This window comes from Salmo trutta, chromosome 36, assembly GCF_901001165.1.
Source record: "Salmo trutta chromosome 36, fSalTru1.1, whole genome shotgun sequence".
Taxonomy (NCBI): domain Eukaryota; kingdom Metazoa; phylum Chordata; class Actinopteri; order Salmoniformes; family Salmonidae; genus Salmo; species Salmo trutta.
Genome location: NC_042992.1, coordinates 25280812 through 25303774, shown reverse-complemented (window position 1 = coordinate 25303774; position 22963 = coordinate 25280812). Strand labels below are relative to the sequence as shown.

The 22963-nt window shown below is 44.0% G+C and overlaps 1 protein-coding gene and 1 pseudogene across 1 annotated transcript; both read right to left on the bottom strand.

The window, feature by feature from the left end:
* Positions 1–3251: 3251 nt before the first annotated feature.
* LOC115175720 (zona pellucida sperm-binding protein 3-like) lies at positions 3252–7757 on the bottom strand (annotated as a pseudogene).
* Positions 7758–15833: 8076 nt separating this feature from the next.
* LOC115175719 (zona pellucida sperm-binding protein 3-like) lies at positions 15834–20341 on the bottom strand. Its single transcript, XM_029735184.1, has 11 exons — positions 19861–20341; positions 19668–19783; positions 19475–19578; positions 18555–18732; positions 18258–18375; positions 18025–18110; positions 17716–17912; positions 17366–17542; positions 16653–16787; positions 16450–16578; positions 15834–16085 (listed from the first exon to the last, which is right to left on the bottom strand). Exons 1-10 carry the CDS (start codon positions 20272–20274, stop codon positions 16454–16456), a joined length of 1650 nt encoding a protein of 549 aa, XP_029591044.1. The 5' UTR covers positions 20275–20341; the 3' UTR covers positions 15834–16085; positions 16450–16453.
* Positions 20342–22963: the final 2622 nt, after the last annotated feature.

Genomic DNA, 22963 nt, shown 5'->3' with positions numbered 1-22963 from the left:
ACCAGCAAAGCACCATCACACCTCCTCCTCCATGCTTCACGGTGGGAACCACACGTGGAGATTTCCGTTCACCTACTCTGTGTCTGACAAAATCGCGGCGGTTGGAACCAAAAATCTCAAATTTGGACCATTGCTCGTGTTTCTTGGCCCAAACAAGTCTGTTCTTCTTATTGGTGTCCTTTTGTAGTGGTTTCTTTGCAGAAATTCGACCATGAAGGCCTGATTAATGCAGTCTCCTCTGAACAGTTGATGTTGAGATGTGTCTGTTACCTGAACTCTGTGAAGCATTTATTTGGGCTGCAATTTCTAAGGCTAGTAAGTCTAATAAACTTATCCTCTGCAGCAAAGGTAACTCTGGGTCTTCCTTTCCTGTGGCGGTCCTCATGAGAGCCAGTTTCATCATAGCGCTTTATGGTTCTTGCGACTGCACTTGAAGAAATGTTCAAAGTTCTTGAAATGTTCCAGATTGACTGACCTTCATGTCTTAAAGTAATGACGTCCTTTCTCTTTGCTTATTTGAGCTGTTCTTGCCATAATATGGACTTGGTCTTTCACCAAATTGGGCTATCTTCTGTATACCACCCCTACCTTGTCACAACACAACTGATTGGCTCAAACGCATTAAGGAAAGAAATTCCACAAATGAACTTTAACAAGGCGGCAGGTAGCCTAGTGGTTAGAGCGTTGGACTTGTAACCGAAAGGTTGCAAGATCGAATCCCCGAGCTGACAAGGTAAAAATCTGTCGTTCTGCCCCTGAACAAGGCAGTTAACCCAGTGTTCCTAGGCCATCATTGAAAATAAGAATGTGTTCTTCTCTGGCTTGCCTAGTTAAATAAAGGTAGAAAGAAAGGTACACCTGTTGATTGAAATGCATTCCAGGTGACTACCTCATGAAGTTAGGTGAGAGAATGCCAAGAGTGTGCAATGCTGTCATCAAGGTGGCTACTTTGAAGAATATAAAATATATTTGTTTAACACCTTTTTGGTTATTCCATGTGTTATTTCATAGTTTTGATGTCTTCACTATTATTCTACAATGTAGAAAATAGTAAAAAATTAAGAAAAACCCTTGAATGAGTAGGTGTGTCCAAACTTTTGACTGGTACTGTATATATGTATAAACCTTTTTTGGTCGACCGCTTATGTCTGGAGCTGGCCATGACCTTCCAAGGTGGTTTGAAATCAGATACACATTTGATTCCCGCCATGCGACTTGTGTCTAGCGATCAAATCTGATCTATTTGCCCTCGTGGTTTTTCGGCTGCTATTTTACATATCTTGTTGCTTGCTAGTTACTCGGTTGACAGTTTGACAAGAACATGTATTGCTTACAGACAAATTAGTGAATGTGCTAGAAAGCTACCTAGCTAGCTAGTTGACTGCTGTGGCGAGCCATAAAGGACTCGTATTGAAAATAGTTTCACTTTCCTTTGAGGCTTTAAGTGTTCTAACACTATGACTTTGAACATTCAAAGTAACTGGGAACATCCATGGTAGGCTTTGTTGTCACCTTAGCTTGGAGAGTCAGCATTCCAAAACAACACAGCAGCACCCACCCGTAGCACGTGCTCCAGCAGGTATATTTCACTGATCACCCCCAAAGCCAATTCCTCATTTGGTCGCCTTTCGTTCCAGTTCTCTGCTGCCAATGACTGGAACGAATTGCAAAAGTCACTGAAGCTGGAGACTCATATCTCCCTCGCTAACTTTAAGCACCAGCTGTCAGTGCAGCTCACAGATCACTGCACCTGTACATAGCTCATCTGTAAAGAGCCCATCAACTACCTCATCCCCATACTGTTATATTTTTGTTAGTCCTTTGCACCCCAGTATCTCTACTTGCACATCTATCACTCGTGTTTAATTGCTAAATTGTAATTATTTTGCCACTATGGCCTATTTATTGCCTTACTTCCCTTGCACAAATTGTATATAGACTTTTTTTCCTATTGTGTTATTGACTGCATGTTTGATTATTCCATGTGTAACTCCGTGTTGTCTCACTGCTTTGCTTTATCTTGGCCAGGTTGCAGTTGTAAATGAGAACTTGTTCTCAACTAGCCTACCTGTTTCAAAAGGTGAAATAAAAAATACATGTAAGACAGATGTGAGCACTAGGCCTTGCAGTGTGGCCTAAAAGGCAAAACCGATCCATTGATAAGCTGTTCTATCCTCCGATGCGCTTTGGGAATATGGGCCTAGAACCCTAAGGCCATTGGCTGCATTTAAACAGGCAGCCCAATTCCTGATCCTTTTTTCACTAATTGGCCTTTTGACCAATCCGATCTGAAAAAACATCTTTTGCGATTGGTCTTGACCAATTAGTAGAAAAAGATCAGAATTGTGCTGCCTGTCTAAATGCAGCCATATAAATTGTGTGAATTGGCACCCGATCATTCTCATCTCTTGTTGAAATCAGAATAGGTGCTGTGGCAATCTCGTGCGCATTTCTGACCGTAAACGCCTGCCCACTAGATGCTTAAGCGTTGCATCCAGTGGTTGTGCCGCGTCCAACAGTGCATCAGATTGCTGTATGTGGTTAGCCGAGTTAAATACATTACCAGGCATTTAAGATCTGGCATACATCTGCAATGTAGTCAGGGAGGAACGTGACCAAAGCCTTTCCATTGACTGAGGCTAGGCGTACACCAGACGAAACCCCAAAACGTGGGTTTTAGCACTAAATTATCCTTGTGGATAATAATGGAAGTCTCACAAAGGGGCGGGGTTTAAGGAAAAGGACCAGTTAGAAGTGCCAGTGCCGATTTCTGGTTCCAGGCCGCCAGTGGAGGTTGAGGCAAACACGGGTTTGATACCATTCCACTGCAGTTACCACAAGCCCGGTCTCCCCAATTAAGGGGCCACCAACCTCCTGTGCAGTCCACCCATTCATCAGACCCTTTATAGCTGGAGTTCACATTGCAAGCCCAATTTCTCAGAATGCCCTGTAACTTACATGCTCAATCAGGAACCTTGGACAGAGTCACACTAATCCAGGATGTGATGTCTGGCTATGCAAACACCAATACAGACCAAAGACTACGCTAGGAAATGTCAGTTGGCAGCAACAGTGAAGGGGTTTCCATACCAAGTGCAACATTCTTGTTGGTTGAGCCTACTACTGAATATGCCCCCTGATAATGTGTTGCCCTTCTACATTGCTGGGCACTCACTTTAACAAATGAAGGCAATATTTCAGATTACTCTAGCATGTAGTGCATAATGGTGAAGACAGAAAGTCAGTCGAAGTAGCATTAAATCATTTATTTTTCAAAGAGATTAACAGGCATCATCTCAGTGTTGTGGTAGTCCCTTCACTGGTTGAGTTCGCCAGGAGCAGATGTGGTGGTGCTCATGTCACTTTGTTGTAGGGGCATCCTTGTGTGCTGGGACATCAGGACTGGCACCAACCTCAGTGAGTTGGTGTGCTGCTGCTTGGAGCAAGTCTATTATGGGCCACCACGACAACAGCGCCTTCCAGTTCTAGAAATAGATAGTGGACTGGGAACATATTCCTTCTTTATGAAACACATCAAAAGCTCTGAAGTCAGATATTTTAAAGTGATACTGGCAAGTGCCATGTGCAGGTTGACATTTATCGAGACGGTATTGTCCTGGAGGCAGAACTAGCGATTACCACTAGATGGAAAGTCAAAGTTGGCTACATTGTAACAATGTATGCTTTTAATTTAATGTTAAGCATTAGGGTTGGCAGTGAGGTTAATGTTTAAAAATCATATTTTATTACTTTGTGGCTGTGCCAGCTAGTGAACATTCTGCGGAGCCATCCCAATAAGTGCTAACCTGCTTGCCATGTGCAGGTTATTTAACTCTAAAATAGCAGTACCATCATCCCATACATACCCTTTCAATAGGTTCCAATCTCATTCTGATCCTTCTCTTCACCCAGACCCTCTTTCTCTGTGGTAACCTCAAGGTCTCCAATGGGCTCAGGTGTAGGAATCAACTCAGGGTCTGGGGTGGCCTCCAGCTCTGAGAACAGACTATTTAGCACAGAGCCTACATGCAATTATCATACATGCAAAACAGTAAAGTACTGTCATTACCTCTTTGGGCGATTAGTTCTTTCTGCTTGATGAAGCCATCATATGTTGCAGAGCTAACGAGACCGTGCTTGTTGTTGGGTCCAAACCTCAGGCCCAAGGGACTAGCCGCATTTGGGATTGGGCGAAATAAGGTCCTGGAATTAAATGGAACAGATTAACACAGCCAGTGTTGGCAGAATTGCTAGCCTATAGGGATAGGAAAAGACAGGTGTCCGAAGTGGCACCCGATGACCTATAGAGTGCACTACTTTTGGCCAGTGCATCATGGTCTGGGCAATAGTCGAGACATCCTGGTTGCCTCCCACACATTTTAAAAACTGGCTTTACACTTCTGTACCTACTGGAATGTGAGTTTGGCATAGAGGAACTAAGTCTGCCTATGTCACTACCTGATCCGCTTGAATACATACAAAATAGTAGCTGCAAGATGGAGATCAGTTCTTTTTAATGAGTGCATTATGCAAGTGGCTAGTTTGCCTCAACTACCTTCACTAAAACCACTGCAAAGGTATTCCCTGCAAAATTTGGTTTCAAATCATGACCTTCTGCTATGTCTGCCTCGTGATTTGTTGGGAGAAGTTGCCAAACGAGTCAGTCATTGAAACCAGACCCTAGTCACTGCTGTTGCCTAGGGTTGGGTTATCAAGACTACCTGTTCAAAGGTAGTGCACTACATAAGGAATAAGATTATGCCTTGTCAGAGTCAAATTACCTCTCTTGAAGTCCATGCCACTCCAACGACTGCCAGGTGATACGGGCTTCCTGTCCCCTGTTGAGGCAGGGAAGCCAGGTATATCGATACCTCCACTCATCCGTGGAGATAGAGGTGTACTCTTCTGTTTACTTGGGAGGACCATCATGGGGCCCAAAGTAGTATCCTGGTCCCATACTAAAAGGACAACACATTAATTAAACACATGCAAGCACACACCTTTGCAGTCAAGACACTTTTCAATTAGTCTTCTCCAATATGGTTGAGATGGAAATTGAGGGAAGGTCCCAACCCTGCAATGTGTTTTGAGAAGGTGGTGACAGAATAGAGGGATTAAGATGTCAAATACACCTTTCTTGGCCTTCATCCCAATACTCCAATTGTCACCAGAGACTGGGGGTTTGTTGCGGTAGACACGAGGTTCAAGTTGGCTACCACCTAGTCTTGGACTGAGGGGACGTTGTGCTGGAGCTTGATCAACCCCCTTCTGTCTACTCAGGCTTAGACAACGCCCACATAGCAAATCATTCTCATCAGCAGACCTCCATCTGAAATGTATGAAAGATCTACTCATGGACCAAGAACACAGCATTTTTTTTAAATGGTATGGTTATTCCAGTGAATAGGTCACAGCAGCTAAGGAAATATGACTTATCCCACCTGCCATCAATGAAGGAGCATGCCTTGTTGCTAGGCTCTGCATGGTCCATGACAGGGACTGCCATAAGGTGGCAGGTGATGTACAGCTGTAAAAAACAGGATGAGCAAAACAAAGATGCAGAATCACAGTAGCCTACATAATGTCTGTAAATTATGTTACTGTAGAATAATTTTACTACAGTACCCGTAATGGCCTCTACAACATCTGTTCTTTTTTAAATACCGCCCTCACCTCTGCCCTGTCCTCCTGGTAGAACCTAAGGCATCAATGTGGAACCCGAGCTTGTTGTCCTGGGTTCTACGCATGAAACCAGAGCGGGAACCAGGCAGCTGGGAATCCGTCAAGCACCTGGAGGGAGATACATATTGGGGCATCTGCCTTAGTAACCAATTAAGAAGTCTCAAAGAAACCACCAAGCACCAGTTGACTACTTTAAAAATGGTGGAAGCCCTCAAATGGCATATTCTATCGTTCTCTACGGGCCAGCCGGAGAATAGTCGTTCTAAGCCATTTTCCCCCCTGCTTACCCATCACTCTCAATGAAGACATATCTGGGGACAGAGTTGCTATCAGGGTCCAGTGTGGCCACGCAGCTGCTAACAAAGACCCTGAGCCTGGTGTGGTGAGCAACCCTGACAGACGCCTCAATGTTGATGGGATCACCCAGGAAGTAGACTCCAGAACCCCGCTCATAGAGCCAGTCACCTGGAAAGGAAATGGCAAGTAAAGACAGGTTATCCAATAATCAACTAAAGGAGCCTAACATTACTCCTTATAGTCCAAGGACCATCTGTTTAGATGTGACGTGGCCCTGGCAGCTAAAGCCTCTATTGCAGTATAGTTCAAGAAACAAAGCCCTCTTGCATATCGCATCAAAATCACTTAACACGCGCAACACTTAGTTACTCTACACCATTTAGTTGTAGCCGACAGTATTTCAGTGACAACACGTTTGTGGCGTCAATCTTCCGTTTATACACAGGTGTTTGAAGACGCAGATAACTAATTAGCACAGGTACGCCTCTGTCTTCTGTATGTCAACCACGAAAATGTGTCGCTGATGTGAAAGACCGTACTGCAAGCGATGCGTTTTAAAGTTACGAACGCGAGTCGCTATTAAAACTACCCCGGCCAGAACTTATTGTCAATAGGCGCTAAACTAGTGAGCATCTAATAATGGATTCAAATGAGGGGTTTGTTAACAGGGCCATGTTTAGTATGCAAACTGTATAACATTGCAGACAGAAGTGTCCCCCATAAGTTGTCTGATGTGATTCCGTATTTTGCATGTCAGAAGAGCATTTGTGCTACATAGTACATTTATATCTGAACATTCAATTCACGGGTTTTACCAAGCTTCTGGGAGAGCGCCATTGTACCCTTTAGATTATCTGAATGTTCAACAAAATAGTACCCTGCGAAGCGCAGCCCAGGATTCATATACCCACTTGTCATAAGCTTCAATGAGAACTGCAGGGTGTCTTCAGCAGACACTGTGGCGGTGAAAGGGATCCAGGTCGGCTGGAGAGAATAACTGTCCAAACTGTACTTCCTGAAACAGAAAGTACAGGCCGGTAAATAAACCAATAGGTCAACGCAGGATTCATATGATCATCATACAACAGTATAGCCTAAACTCACATTTCATAATGACACTCAATTGGGATTACAGCACCATCCATTCGAATAACCCCATCTGGTGTGGTTCTGGGTGTATATCTGAGGAGGTTTGTGTAGATCAATGAGTCTTCGGTTATCTGTGGATTCACAAAGCAGCATTTAAGAGAAGGTTGTTTCAAGAAGTCAACTACTGAAAAAAATATATATATATTACCAGGTTCTTGGTTCCACAGTCCGAAAGTGCTGCAAATATTCTGTACTCATCTCCGGCTGCTGACGCTGTTGCCCTACAGGGCTCTTGGTCTTGGTACTGTTCAACTCCAAGTCGCAGGTCATCCACGTCGATTGGATTACCGAGTTGAAACAGATCAGCCTTCACGACTATCTCCATGTAGTCTGAATGGCACGTCACAGCGACAGTTTCTACTCGAACTGGCCTTGAAACTGTTTGTTGGAGTGGAGGCTGTTTAAAGCGGGGACGATTGTCAAATTGCCTTGGAAGTTGTTGCCATGTGTCAGTGCTAGAAGTATATGACAAAGCAGGAGAGATTAAGAAGTTTTCCACAAGTAAAAACCAAACCAGTTGCTTGAACAATAACCTGAGCGCGTTTGCCATCATGAGTCCCATGCCAACAACTAATGTGACTCTGTAGGTTAGAGGACAGCGTGCCTCTGCTATGCTACAATTGATGAAACTGAGGTAGCTTTTAACAACCAACCAGGCTGCACACCTGGGCTGGATTACGCCCTAATTGGGCCTTGCATCTGATTAGTCAAGATCTTTAATTGACACGCATGTTCAAATCAAATCACATTTTATTTGTCACATACACATGGTTAGCAGATGTTAATGCGAGTGTAGCGAAATGCTTGTGCTTCTGCTTCCGACAGTGCAGTAATATCTACCAAGTAATCTAACAGTTCCCCAACAACTACAACTAATACACACAAATCTAAAAGGGGTGAATGAGAATATGTACATAGAAATATATGGATGAACGATGGCTAAGGTGCAATAGATGGTATAAAATACAGTACATAAATATGATATGAGTAATGTAAGATATGTAAACATTATTAAGTAGTATGGTTTAAAGTGACTAGTGATTGGGTCTCGATTGGGTCCACGATCTTCTCCTTTTTTTTGTTGACGTTGAGTGAGATGTTGTTTTCCTGACACCACACTCCGAGTGCCCTCACCTCCTCCCTGTAGGCTGCCTCGTCGTTTTTGGTAATCAAGCCCACTACTGCAAACTTGATGGTTCTGTTGGAGGCGTGCATGGCCACGCCGTCGTGGGTGAACAGGGAGTACAGGAGGGGGCTGAGCACGCACCCGTGTGGGGCCCCAGTGTTCAGGGTCAGCGAGGTAGAGATGTTGTTTCTTACATTCACCACCTGGGGGCGGCCCGTCAGAAAGTCCAGGACCCAATTGCACAGGCGGGGTTGAGGCCCAGGGCCTCCAGCTTGACGATGAGCTTGGAGGGTACTATGGTGTTGAATGCTGAGCTGTAGTCAATGAACATCATTCTTACATAGGTATTCCTCTTGTCCAGATGGGATAGGGAAATGTGCAGTGTGATGGCGATTGCATCGTCTGTGGACCTGTTTGGGCAGTATGCAAACTGAAGTGGGTCTAGGGTGGCTGGAAGGTGGAGATGATATGATCCTTGACTAGTCTCTTAACCTGTTGGGGATAGGGGGCAGTATTTGCACGGTCGGATAAAAACGTACCCGATTTAATCTGGTTACTACTCCTGCCCAGTAACTAGAATATGCATATAATTGTTTGATTTGGATAGAAAACACCCTAAAGTTTCTAAAACTGTTCGAATGGTGTCTGTGAGTATAACAGAACTCATATGGCAGGCCAAAACCTGAGAAGATTCCAAACAGGAAGCGCCCTCTCTGACCATTACTTGGCCTTCTTGATCATCTCTATCCAAAACAAAAGATCTCTGCTGTAACGTGACATTTCCAAGGCTCCCATAGGCTCTCAGAAGGCGCCAGAACGTTGAATGATGACTCTCCAGTCTCTGGCTGAAAAACAGTAGCGCATTTGGTAAGTGGTCGATCTGAGAACAATGAGACTGGTGTGCGCGTGCACAAGACGACTCCATGTTTTCATTTTCAGTCTTTGAACGAAAACAACGACTCCCGGTGGGAATATTATCGCTTTTTTAAGAGAAAAATGGCATAAAAATTTATTTTAAACAGCGTTTGACATGCTTCGAAGTACGGTAATGGAATATTTTGACATTTTTTGTCACGAAACGCGCCGGCCGCGCCACCCTTCTTTACCCTTCGGATAGTGTCTTGAACGCACAAACAAAACGCCGCTATTTGGATATAACTATGGATTATTTGGAACCAAACCAACATTTGTTATTGAAGTAGAAGGCCTGGGAGTGCATTCTGACGAAGAACAGCAAAGGTAATCCAATTTTTATTATAGTAAATCTGAGTTTGGTGAGTACCAAACTTGGTGGGTGTCAAAATAGCTAGCCTTTGATGGCCGGGCTATCTACTGCAATCAATATGCTGATAGAATTTAGGTAGCCTTGTTCTCAAATTTGCTTTCTTAAAATCCCCAGCTACAATAAATGCAGCCTCAGGATATATGGTTTCCAGTTTACATAGAGTCTAGTGAAGTTCCTTTAGGGCCATCTTGGTGTCTGCTTGAGGGGGAATGTACACAGCTGTGAAGATAACTGACGAGAATTCTCTTGGAAGGTAATATTGCCGGCATTTGATTGTGAGGAATTCTAGTTTGGGTGAGCAGAAGGACTTGAGTTGCTGTATGTTGTTATGATTACACCATGAGTCGTTAATCATGAAGCATACACCTCTGTCCTTCCTCTTCCCAGAGAGGTGTTTATCTCTGTCGGCGCGATGCATGGAGAAATCCGATGGCTGAACCGATTCCGACAACATATCCCGAGAGAGCCATGTTTCCGTGAAACAGAGAATGTTACAATCTCTGATCTCTTTCTGAAAGGCAACCCTTTCTCGAATTTTGTCTACCTTGTTGTAGTATACTCGGGAGCGGTGGGTGATGTGCACGTTTACGGAGCCTGACCAGGAGGCCGCTCCGTCTGCCCTTTCTGCGGCGCCGTTGTCTTGGGTCAGCTTCTGGGATCAGATCCATTGTCCTGGGTGGTGGTCCAAACAGAGGATCCGCTTCGGGAAAGTCATATTCCTGGTCGTAATGTTGGTAAATTGGCGTCGCTCTTACATCCAGTAGTTCTTCCCGGCTGTATGTAATAAGACTTAAGACTTCCTGGGCTAAGAAATAATACATTAAAAAAATAAAATACTGCATAGTTTCCTAAGGACTCGAAGCGAGCCGACCATCTCTGTCGGCACCATCAGAGGAACGCGTTCTTGTTGGCCACGTTCCTCTGCCCAGGCGTGGCACGTGATACGTGGCAGATCTTAAAACGCCTGGATAGGTATTTTACATATCAGCTAACACATCATATGTTATAGCAATCTGTAGTGATGGGAAACCAAATCTTTCTGTAGGCTTCAGCGCTTTCACCAAATTGGGCCCAAAAACGGTTAATTACTCGGAGCGTCATTGTCTGTTCACAATGCACATTAGTGACATCTGCTGGTCAGCAATAAATATTTTCGATTTTAGATTCTTCAAAGTAGCCACCCTTTGCCTTGATGACACCTTTGCACACTCTTGGCATTCTCTCAACCAGCTTCACCTGGATGCTTTTTCTTGAAGAAGTCTTGAAGGAGTTCCCACATATGCTGAGCACTTGTTGGCTGCTTTTCCTTCACTCTGCAGTCCAACTCATCCCAAACCATCTCAATTGGGTTGAGGTCGAGTGATTGTTGAGGCCAGGTCATCTGATGCAGCACTCCATCACTCTCCTTCTTGGTCAAATAGCTCTTACACAGCCTGGAGGTGTGTTGTGTCATTGCCCTGTTGAAAAACAAATGATAGTCCCACTGAGCGCAAACCAGATGGGATGGCTTATTGCTGCAGAATGCTGTGGTAGCCATGCTGGTTAAAACCTGTTAGGGTATAGGGGGCAGTATTGAGACTTTTTTGAAAAAAGATGTGCCCATTTTTAAATGCCTCCTACACCTACCCAGTAACTACAATATGCATATACTTATTATATATGGATAGAAAACACCCTAAAGTTTCAAAAACTGTTTGAATGGTGTCTGTGAGTATAACAGAACTCATTTGGCAGGCAAAACCCTGAGACAGATTCTGACAGGAAGTGGATACCTGATGTGTTGAATTGACTTTGAGCCTCTGCCATTGAAAAACAAAGGGGGTGAAGTATATTCTGGCACTTCCTATTGCTTCCACAAGATGTCCCCAGCCTTTACAAAGTGTTTTGAGTGTTCTACAGTGAGATCTGACCGAATAAGAGCCATGGAACGTGATGGTCCATCATTCACCCTGGCGCGCGATTTGATGGTGGGTACTCTCATTCCGAAACGTTTTAAAAGAAAACCCAATGGTCCGCCTTGAATTTTATTCATGTTCTGGTTAAAAAAGGCCCTAATGATTTATGCGATACAACGTTTGACATGTTTGAACGAACGGAAATATATTTTTTCCGTTCTTGAAGTGAAGTGAAGTCCGGCTGGCTTAGATCATGCGCTACAACACGGAGGTTTTTCGACATAAATGATGAGCTTTTTTGAACAAAACTACATTCGTTATGGACCTGGGACTCTTTGGAAGTGACATCTGATGAAGAGAATCAAAGGTAATGGATTATTTATATAGTATTTTCGATTTTAGATTCCTCCAACATGGCGGTTAGTCTGTATCGCGATGCGTATTTTTCTGGCGCAGTGCTCAGATTATTGCAAAGTGTGATTTCCCAGTAAGGTTAATTTAAAATCTGACAAGTCCATTGCGTTCAAGAGATGTAAATCTATAATTCTTTGAATGACAATATAATATTTTAGCAATGTTTTCTAATATTAATTAATTATTTTGTCGTCATGACTTGACTGCCGGTATTGGAGGGAAACGATTTCCTGAACATCAACGCCATAGTAAAACACTCTTTTTAGATATAAATATGAACTTGATAGAACTAAAAATGCATGCATTGTCTAACAAAATGTCCTAGGAGTGTCATCTGATGGAGATTGTAAAAGGTTAGTGCATAATTTTAGCTGATTGTATGGTTTTGGTGACGCATGTCTTTGAATCGACAATGCATTGCACACAGCTATTGTCAATGTACTCTCCTAACATAACCTAACTTTATGCTTTCCCCGTAAAACCTTTTTGAAATCGGTAAACGTGGTTAGATTAAGAAGATGTTTATCTTTCAAAGGCTGTAAGTTAGTTGTATGTTTGAGAAATTTGAATTTGTACATTTATTTGGTTTCAAATTTGCCGCTCTTGAAATGCACCTGCTGTTGATAGGGTGCGCCACAGGTGGCACGCTAACGTCCCAGGTAGCCTCAAGAAGTTTTTAAGTGTGCCTTGAATTCTAAATAAATCACAGACAGTGTCACCAGCAAAGCACCATCACACCTCCTCCTCCATGCTTCCCGGTGGGAACCACACGTGGAGATTTCCGTTCACCTACTCTGTGTCTGACAAAATCGCGGCGGTTGGAACCAAAAATCTCAAATTTGGACCATTGCTCGTGTTTCTTGGCCCAAACAAGTCTGTTCTTCTTATTGGTGTCCTTTTGTAGTGGTTTCTTTGCAGCAATTTAACCATGAAGGCCTGATTAACGCAGTCTCCTCTGAACAGTTGATGTTGAGATGTGTCTGTTACTTAAACTCTGTGAAGCATTTATTTGGGCTGCAATTTCTAAGGCTGGTAAGTCTAATAAACTTATCCTCTGCAGCAAAGGTAACTCTGGGTCTTCCTTTCCTGTGGCGGTCCTCATGAGAGCCAGTTTCATCATAGCGCTTTATGGTTCTTGCGACTGCACTTGAAGAAATGTTCAAAGTTCTTGAAATGTTCCAGATTGACAGACCTTCATGTTTTAAAGTAATGACGTCCTTTCTCTTTGCTTATTTGAGCTGTTCTTGCCATAATATGGACTTGGTCTTTCACCAAATTGGGCTATCTTCTGTATACCACCCCTACCTTGTCACAACACAACTGATTGGCTCAAACGCATTAAGGAAAGAAATTCCACAAATGAACTTTTAACAAGGCGGCAGGTAGCCTAGTGGTTAGAGCGTTGGACTTGTAACCGAAAGGTTGCAAGATCGAATTCCCGAGCTGACAAGGTAAAAATCTGTCGTTCTGCCCCTGAACAAGGCAGTTAACCCAGTGTTCCTAGGCCATCATTGAAAATAAGAATGTGTTCTTATCTGGCTTGCCTAGTTAAATAAAGGTAGAAAAAAAGGTACACCTGTTGATTGAAATGCATTCCAGGTGACTACCTCATGGAGCTAGGTGAGAGAATGCCAAGAGTGTGCAATGCTGTCATCAAGGTGGCTACTTTGAAGAATATAAAATATATTTGTTTAACACCTTTTTGGTTATTCCATGTGTTATTTCATAGTTTTGATGTCTTCACTATTATTCTACAATGTAGAAAATAGTAAAAAATCAAGAAAAACCCTTGAATGAGTAGGTGTGTCCAAACTTTTGACTGGTACTGTATATATGTATAAACCTTTTTTGGTCGGGGGCCCCTAAGCGACCGCTTATGTCTGGAGCTGGCCCTGACCTTCCAAGGTGGTTTGAAATCAGATACAAATTTGATTCCCGGCCATGCGACTTGTGTCTAGCGATCAAATCTGATCTATTTGCCCTCGTGGTTTTTAGACTGCTATTTTACATATCTTGTTGCTTGCTAGTTACTCGGTTGACAGTTTGACAAGAACATGTATTGCTTACAGACAAATTAGTGAATGTGCTAGAAAGCTACCTAGCTAGCTAGTTGACTGCTGTGGCGAGCCATAAAGGACTCGTATTGAAAATAGTTTCACTTTCCTTTGAGGCTTTAAGTGTTGTAACACTATGACTTTGAACATTCAAAGTAACTGGGAACATCCATGGTAGGCTTTGTTGTCACCTTAGCTTGGAGAGTCAGCATTCCAAAACAACACAGCAGCACCCACCCGTTGCACGTGCTCCAGCAGGTATATTTCACTGGTCACCCCCAAAGCCAATTCCTCATTTGGTCGCCTTTCGTTCCAGTTCTCTGCTGCCAATGACTGGAACGAATTGCAAAAGTCACTGAAGCTGGAGACTCATATCTCCCTCACTAACTTTGAGCACCAGCTGTCAGTGCAGCTCACAGATCACTGCACCTGTACATAGCTCATCTGTAAATAGCCCATCCAACTACCTCATCCCCATACTGTTATATTTTGTTGGTCCTTTGCACCCCAGTATCTCTACTTGCACATCTATCACTCGTGTTTAATTGCTAAATTGTAATTATTTTGCCACTATGGCCTATTTATTGCCTTACTTCCCTTGCACAAATTGTATATAGACTTTTTTTCCTATTGTGTTATTGACTGCATGTTTGATTATTCCATGTGTAACTCCGTGTTGTCTCACTGCTTTGCTTTATCTTGGCCAGGTTGCAGTTGTAAATGAGAACTTGTTCTCAAATAGCCTACCTGGTTCAAAAGGTGAAATACATGTATTTTTTAAGACAGATGTGAGCACTAGGCCTTGCAGTGTGGCCTAAAAGGCAAAACCGATCCATTGATAAGCTGTTCTATCCTCCGATGCGCTTTGGGAATATGGGCCTAGAACCCTAAGGCCATTGGCTGCATTTAAACAGGCAGCCCAATTCTGATCCTTTTTTCACTAATTGGCCTTTTGACCAATCCGATCTGAAAAAACATCTTTTGCGATTGGTCTTGACCAATTAGTAGAAAAAGATCAGAATTGTGCTGCCTGTCTAAATGCAGCCATATAAATTGTGTGAATTGGCACCCGATCATTTCTCATCTCTTGTTGAAATCAGAATAGGTGCTGTGGCAATCTCGTGCGCATTTCTGACCGTAACGCCTGCCCAACTAGATGCTTAAGCGTTGCATCCAGTGGTTGTGCCGCGTCCAACAGTGCATCAGATTGCTGTATGTGGTTAGCCGAGTTAAATACATTACCAGGCATTTTAAGATCTGGCATACATCTGCAATGTAGTCAGGGAGGAACGTGACCAAAGCCTTTCCATTGACTGAGGCTAGGCGTACACCAGACGAAACCCCAAAACGTGGGTTTTAGCACTAAATTATCCTTGTGGATAATAATGGAAGTCTCACAAAGGGGCGGGGTTTAAGGAAAAGGACCAGTTAGAAGTGCCAGTGCCGATTTCTGGTTCCAGGCCGCCAGTGGAGGTTGAGGCAAACACGGGTTTGATACCATTCCACTGCAGTTACCACAAGCCCGGTCTCCCCAATTAAGGGGCCACCAACCTCCTGTGCAGTCCACCCATTCATCAGACCCTTTATAGCTGGAGTTCACATTGCAAGCCCAATTTCTCAGAATGCCCTGTAACTTACATGCTCAATCAGGAACCTTGGGACAGAGTCACACTAATCCAGGATGTGATGTCTGGCTATGCAAACACCAATACAGACCAAAGACTACGCTAGGAAATGTCAGTTGGCAGCAACAGTGAAGGGGTTCCATACCAAGTGCAACATTCTTGTTGGTTGAGCCTACTACTGAATATGCCCCCTGATAATGTGTTGCCCTTCTACATTGCTGGGCACTCACTTTAACAAATGAAGGCAATATTTCAGATTACTCTAGCATGTAGTGCATAATGGTGAAGACAGAAAGTCAGTCGAAGTAGCATTAAATCATTTATTTTTCAAAGAGATTAACAGGCATCATCTCAGTGTTGTGGTAGTCCCTTCACTGGTTGAGTTCGCCAGGAGCAGATGTGGTGGTGCTCATGTCACTTTGTTGTAGGGGCATCCTTGTGTGCTGGGACATCAGGACTGGCACCAACCTCAGTGAGTTGGTGTGCTGCTGCTTGGAGCAAGTCTATTATGGGCCACCACGACAACAGCGCCTTCCAGTTCTAGAAATAGATAGTGGACTGGGAACATATTCCTTCTTTATGAAACACATCAAAAGCTCTGAAGTCAGATATTTTAAAGTGATACTGGCAAGTGCCATGTGCAGGTTGACATTTATCGAGACGGTATTGTCCTGGAGGCAGAACTTAGCGATTACCACTAGATGGAAAGTCAAAGTTGGCTACATTGTAACAATGTATGCTTTTAATTTAATGTTAAGCATTAGGGTTGGCAGTGAGGTTAATGTTTAAAAATCATATTTTATTACTTTGTGGCTGTGCCAGCTAGTGAACATTCTGCGGAGCCATCCCAATAAGTGCTAACCTGCTTGCCATGTGCAGGTTATTTAACTCTAAAATAGCAGTACCATCATCCCATACATACCCTTTCAATAGGTTCCAATCTCATTCTGATCCTTCTCTTCACCCAGACCCTCTTTCTCTGTGGTAACCTCAAGGTCTCCAATGGGCTCAGGTGTAGGAATCAACTCAGGGTCTGGGGTGGCCTCCAGCTCTGAGAACAGACTATTTAGCACAGAGCCTACATGCAATTATCATACATGCAAAACAGTAAAGTACTGTCATTACCTCTTTGGGCGATTAGTTCTTTCTGCTTGATGAAGCCATCATATGTTGCAGAGCTAACGAGACCGTGCTTGTTGTTGGGTCCAAACCTCAGGCCCAAGGGACTAGCCGCATTTTGGGATTGGGCGAAATAAGGTCCTGGAATTAAATGGAACAGATTAACACAGCCAGTGTTGGCAGAATTGCTAGCCTATAGGGATAGGAAAAGACAGGTGTCCGAAGTGGCACCCGATGACCTATAGAGTGCACTACTTTTGGCCAGTGCATCATGGTCTGGGCAATAGTCGAGACATCCTGGTTGCCTCCCACACATTTTAAAAACTGGCTTTACACTTCTGTACCTACTGGAATGTGAGTTTGGCATAGAGGAACTAAGTCTGCCTATGTCACTACCTGATCCGCTTGAATACATACAAAATAGTAGCTGCAAGATGGAGATCAGTTCTTTTTAATGAGTGCATTATGCAAGTGGCTAGTTTGCCTCAACTACCTTCACTAAAACCACTGCAAAGGTATTCCCTGCAAAATTTGGTTTCAAATCATGACCTTCTGCTATGTCTGCCTCGTGATTTGTTGGGAGAAGTTGCCAAACGAGTCAGTCATTGAAACCAGACCCTAGTCACTGCTGTTGCCTAGGGTTGGGTTATCAAGACTACCTGTTCAAAGGTAGTGCACTACATAAGGAATAAGATTATGCCTTGTCAGAGTCAAATTACCTCTCTTGAAGTCCATGCCACTCCAACGACTGCCAGGTGATACGGGCTTCCTGTCCCCTGTTGAGGCAGGGAAGCCAGGTATATCGATACCTCCACTCATCCGTGGAGATAGAGGTGTACTCTTCTGTTTACTTGGGAGGACCATCATGGGGCCCAAAGTAGTATCCTGGTCCCATACTAAAAGGACAACACATTAATTAAACACATGCAAGCACACACCTTTGCAGTCAAGACACTTTCAATTAGTCTTCTCCAATATGGTTGAGATGGAAATTGAGGGAAGGTCCCAACCCTGCAATGTGTTTTGAGAAGGTGGTGACAGAATAGAGGGATTAAGATGTCAAATACACCTTTCTTGGCCTTCATCCCAATACTCCAATTGTCACCAGAGACTGGGGGTTTGTTGCGGTAGACACGAGGTTCAAGTTGGCTACCACCTAGTCTTGGACTGAGGGGACGTTGTGCTGGAGCTTGATCAACCCCCTTCTGTCTACTCAGGCTTAGACAACGCCCACATAGCAAATCATTCTCATCAGCAGACCTCCATCTGAAATGTATGAAAGATCTACTCATGGACCAAGAACACAGCATTTTTTTTAAATGGTATGGTTATTCCAGTGAATAGGTCACAGCAGCTAAGGAAATATGACTTATCCCACCTGCCATCAATGAAGGAGCATGCCTTGTTGCTAGGCTCTGCATGGTCCATGACAGGGACTGCCATAAGGTGGCAGGTGATGTACAGCTGTAAAAAACAGGATGAGCAAAACAAAGATGCAGAATCACAGTAGCCTACATAATGTCTGTAAATTATGTTACTGTAGAATAATTTTACTACAGTACCCGTAATGGCCTCTACAACATCTGTTCTTTTTTTAAATACCGCCCTCACCTCTGCCCTGTCCTCCTGGTAGAACCTAAAGGCATCAATGTGGAACCCGAGCTTGTTGTCCTGGGTTCTACGCATGAAACCAGAGCGGGAACCAGGCAGCTGGGAATCCGTCAAGCACCTGGAGGGAGATACATATTGGGGCATCTGCCTTAGTAACCAATTAAGAAGTCTCAAAGAAACCACCAAGCACCAGTTGACTACTTTAAAAATGGTGGAAGCCCTCAAATGGCATATTCTATCGTTCTCTACGGGCCAGCCGGAGAATAGTCGTTCTAAGCCATTTTCCCCCCTGCTTACCCATCACTCTCAATGAAGACATATCTGGGGACAGAGTTGCTATCAGGGTCCAGTGTGGCCACGCAGCTGCTAACAAAGACCCTGAGCCTGGTGTGGTGAGCAACCCTGACAGACGCCTCAATGTTGATGGGATCACCCAGGAAGTAGACTCCAGAACCCCGCTCATAGAGCCAGTCACCTGGAAAGGAAATGGCAGTAAAGACAGGTTATCCAATAATCAACTAAAGGAGCCTAACATTACTCCTTATAGTCCAAGGACCATCTGTTTAGATGTGACGTGGCCCTGGCAGCTAAAGCCTCTATTGCAGTATAGTTCAAGAAACAAAGCCCTCTTGCATATCGCATCAAAATCACTTCACACGCGCAACACTTAGTTACTCTACACCATTTAGTTGTAGCCGACAGTATTTCAGTGACAACACGTTTGTGGCGTCAATCTTCCGTTTATACACAGGTGTTTGAAGACGCAGATAACTAATTAGCACAGGTACGCCTCTGTCTTCTGTATGTCAACCACGAAAATGTGTCGCTGATGTGAAAGACCGTACTGCAAGCGATGCGTTTTAAAGTTACGAACGCGAGTCGCTATTAAAACTACCCCGGCCAGAACTTATTGTCAATAGGCGCTAAACTAGTGAGCATCTAATAATGGATTCAAATGAGGGGTTTGTTAACAGGGCCATGTTTAGTATGCAAACTGTATAACATTGCAGACAGAAGTGTCCCCCATAAGTTGTCTGATGTGATTCCGTATTTTGCATGTCAGAAGAGCATTTGTGCTACATAGTACATTTATATCTGAACATTCAATTCACGGGTTTTACCAAGCTTCTGGGAGAGCGCCATTGTACCCTTTAGATTATCTGAATGTTCAACAAAATAGTACCCTGCGAAGCGCAGCCCAGGATTCATATACCCACTTGTCATAAGCTTCAATGAGAACTGCAGGGTGTCTTCAGCAGACACTGTGGCGGTGAAAGGGATCCAGGTCGGCTGGAGAGAATAACTGTCCAAACTGTACTTCCTGAAACAGAAAGTACAGGCCGGTAAATAAACCAATAGGTCAACGCAGGATTCATATGATCATCATACAACAGTATAGCCTAAACTCACATTTCATAATGACACTCAATTGGGATTACAGCACCATCCATTCGAATAACCCCATCTGGTGTGGTTCTGGGTGTATATCTGAGGAGGTTTGTGTAGATCAATGAGTCTTCGGTTATCTGTGGATTCACAAAGCAGCATTTAAGAGAAGGTTGTTTCAAGAAGTCAACTACTGAAAAAAATATATATATATTACCAGGTTCTTGGTTCCACAGTCCGAAAGTGCTGCAAATATTCTGTACTCATCTCCGGCTGCTGACGCTGTTGCCCTACAGGGCTCTTGGTCTTGGTACTGTTCAACTCCAAGTCGCAGGTCATCCACGTCGATTGGATTACCGAGTTGAAACAGATCAGCCTTCACGACTATCTCCATGTAGTCTGAATGGCACGTCACAGCGACAGTTTCTACTCGAACTGGCCTTGAAACTGTTTGTTGGAGTGGAGGCTGTTTAAAGCGGGGACGATTGTCAAATTGCCTTGGAAGTTGTTGCCATGTGTCAGTGCTAGAAGTATATGACAAAGCAGGAGAGATTAAGAAGTTTTCCACAAGTAAAAACCAAACCAGTTGCTTGAACAATAACCTGAGCGCGTTTGCCATCATGAGTCCCATGCCAACAACTAATGTGACTCTGTAGGTTAGAGGACAGCGTGCCTCTGCTATGCTACAATTGATGAAACTGAGGTAGCTTTTAACAACCAACCAGGCTGCACACCTGGGCTGGATTATGCCCTAATTGGGCCTTGCATCTGATTAGTCAAGATCTTTAATTGGCACGCATGTTCAAATCAAATCACATTTTATTTGTCACATACACATGGTTAGCAGATGTTAATGCGAGTGTAGCGAAATGCTTGTGCTTCTGCTTCCGACAGTGCAGTAATATCTACCAAGTAATCTAACAGTTCCCCAACAACTACAACTAATACACACAAATCTAAAAGGGGTGAATGAGAATATGTACATAGAAATATATGGATGAACGATGGCTAAGGTGCAATAGATGGTATAAAATACAGTACATAAATATGATATGAGTAATGTAAGATATGTAAACATTATTAAGTGGCATGGTTTAAAGTGACTAGTGATTGGGTCTCCATGTAGGCAGCAGCCTCTCTGAGTTAGTGACTGCTGTTTAGCATTCTGATGGCCTTGAGATAGAAGCTGTTCTAAAGTCTCTCGGTCCCAGCTTCGATGCACCTGTACTGACCTCACCTTCTGGATGGTAGCGGTGTGAACAGGCAGTGGCTCGGGTTGCTGTTGTCTTTGATTATCTGTTTTTTGCCTTCCTGTGGTTGAAGAGGCGCTGTCTGTGTGGGTGGACCATTTCAGTTTGTCGTTGATGTGTACGCTGAGGAACTTAAAACGTTCCACTTTCTCCACTGTTGTCGCTTCGATGTAGATGGTGGGGGTGCTCCCTCTGCTGTTTCCTGAAGTCCACGATCATCTCCTTTTTTTGTTGACGTTGAGTGAGAAGTTGTTTTCCTGACACACTCCGAGTGACCTCACCTCCTCCCTGTAGACTGCCTCGTCGTTTTTGGTAATCAAGCCCACTACTGTTGTGTCGTCTGCAAAGTTGATGGTTCTGTTGAAGGCGTGCATGGCCACGCCGTCGTGGGTGAACAGGGAGTACAGGAGGGTGCTGAGCACGCACCCGTGTGGGGCCCCAGTGTTCATGGTCAGCGAGGTAGAGGTGTTGTTTCTTACATTCACCACCTGGGGGCGGCCCGTCAGAAAGTCCAGCACCCAATTGCACAGGCGGGGTTGAGGCCCAGGGCCTCCAGCTTGACGATGAGCTTGGAGGGTACTATGGTGTTGAATGCTGAGCTGTAGTCAATGAACATCATTCTTACATAGGTATTCATCTTGTCCAGATGGGATAGGGAAGTGTGCAGTGTGATGGCGATTGCATCGTCTGTGGACCTGTTTGGGCGGTATGCAAACTGAAGTGGGTCTAGGGTGGCCGGAAGGTGGAGATGAAATGATCCTTGACTAGTCTCTTAAAGCACTTCAGGATGACAGAAGTGAGTGCTATGGGGCGGTAGTCATTTAGTTCAATTATATTTGCCTTCTTGGGTCCAGGAACAATGGTGGCCATCTTGAAGCATGTGGGGATAGCAGACTGGGATAGGGAGCGATTGAATATGTCTGTAAACACACCAGCCAGCTGGTCTGCGCATGCTCTGAGGACGCGGCTAGGTATTCCGTCTGGGCGGAATACCAGCCCTGCGAGGGTTAACACGTTTAAATGTTTTACTCACGTCGGCCACGGAGAAGGAGAGGCGCGGCACAGTTCTTGTTAGCGGCCCGCGGCGGTGGCACTGTATTATCCTCAAAGCGGGCAAAGAAGGTGTTTAGTTTGTCTGGAAGCGTGACGTCGGTGTCCGTGACGTGGCTGGTTTTCTTTTTGTAGTTCGTGATTTCCTGTAGACCCTGCCACATACGTCTCATGTCTGAGCCGTTGAATTGGGCCTCCACTTTGTCCCTGTACCGGCATTTTGCTTGTTTGATTGCCTTGCGGAGGGAATAACTACACTGTTTATATTCAGCCATATTCCCAGACCTCTTTCCATGGTTAAATGCGATGGTTCGTGCTTTCAGTTTTGCGCGAATGCCGCCATCCATCCACGGTTTCTGGTTAGGGTAGGTTTTAACCTCTTACATCTAGACGTTCTGCTAGCGGAACACCTGCTCCAATTGCCAATGATGGGCGTGGCGCGAATTACAAATTCCTCAAAAATACAAAAACTAAAATTTTTCAAACATATGACTATTTTACACCATTTTAAAGACAAGACTCTCCTTTATCTAACCACACTGTCCGATTTCAAAAAGGCTTTACAACGAAAGCAAAACATTAGATTATGTCAGCAGAGTACGCAGCCAGAAATAATCAGACACCCATTTTTCAAGCTAGCATATAATGTTACATAAATCCAAACCACAGCTAAATGCAGCACTAACCTTTGATGATCTTCATCAGATGACACCCCTAGGACATTATGTTATACAATACATGCATGTTTTGTTCAGTCAAGTTCATATTTATATCAAAAACCAGCTTTTTACATTAGCATGTGACGTTCAGAACTAGCATACCCCCGCAAACTTCCGGTGAATTTACTAAATTACTCACGATAAACGTTCACAAAAAACATAACAATTATTTTAAGAATTATAGATACAGAACTCCTCTATGCACTCGCTATGTAAGCACATTTTGCCATATTCTCAGTAGATAGCCCGGCAACACAGGGCTAGCCATTTAGACACCGACCAAGTTTAGCCCTGAGGAAAG

Bases quoted from the DNA above. Each gene is read 5' to 3' on its own strand.
- LOC115175719 (XM_029735184.1), bottom strand. From the start codon at position 20,274: ATGGGACTCATGATGGCAAACGCGCTCAGGTTATTGTTCAAGCAACTG. The intron at 19,784-19,860 runs GTAATATATATA...GTGAATCCACAG, and splicing joins ACTGTGGAACCAAGAACCTG to ATAACCGAAGACTCATTGAT. The intron at 19,579-19,667 runs GTGAGTTTAGGC...TTTCTGTTTCAG, and splicing joins ATTGAGTGTCATTATGAAAT to GAAGTACAGTTTGGACAGTT.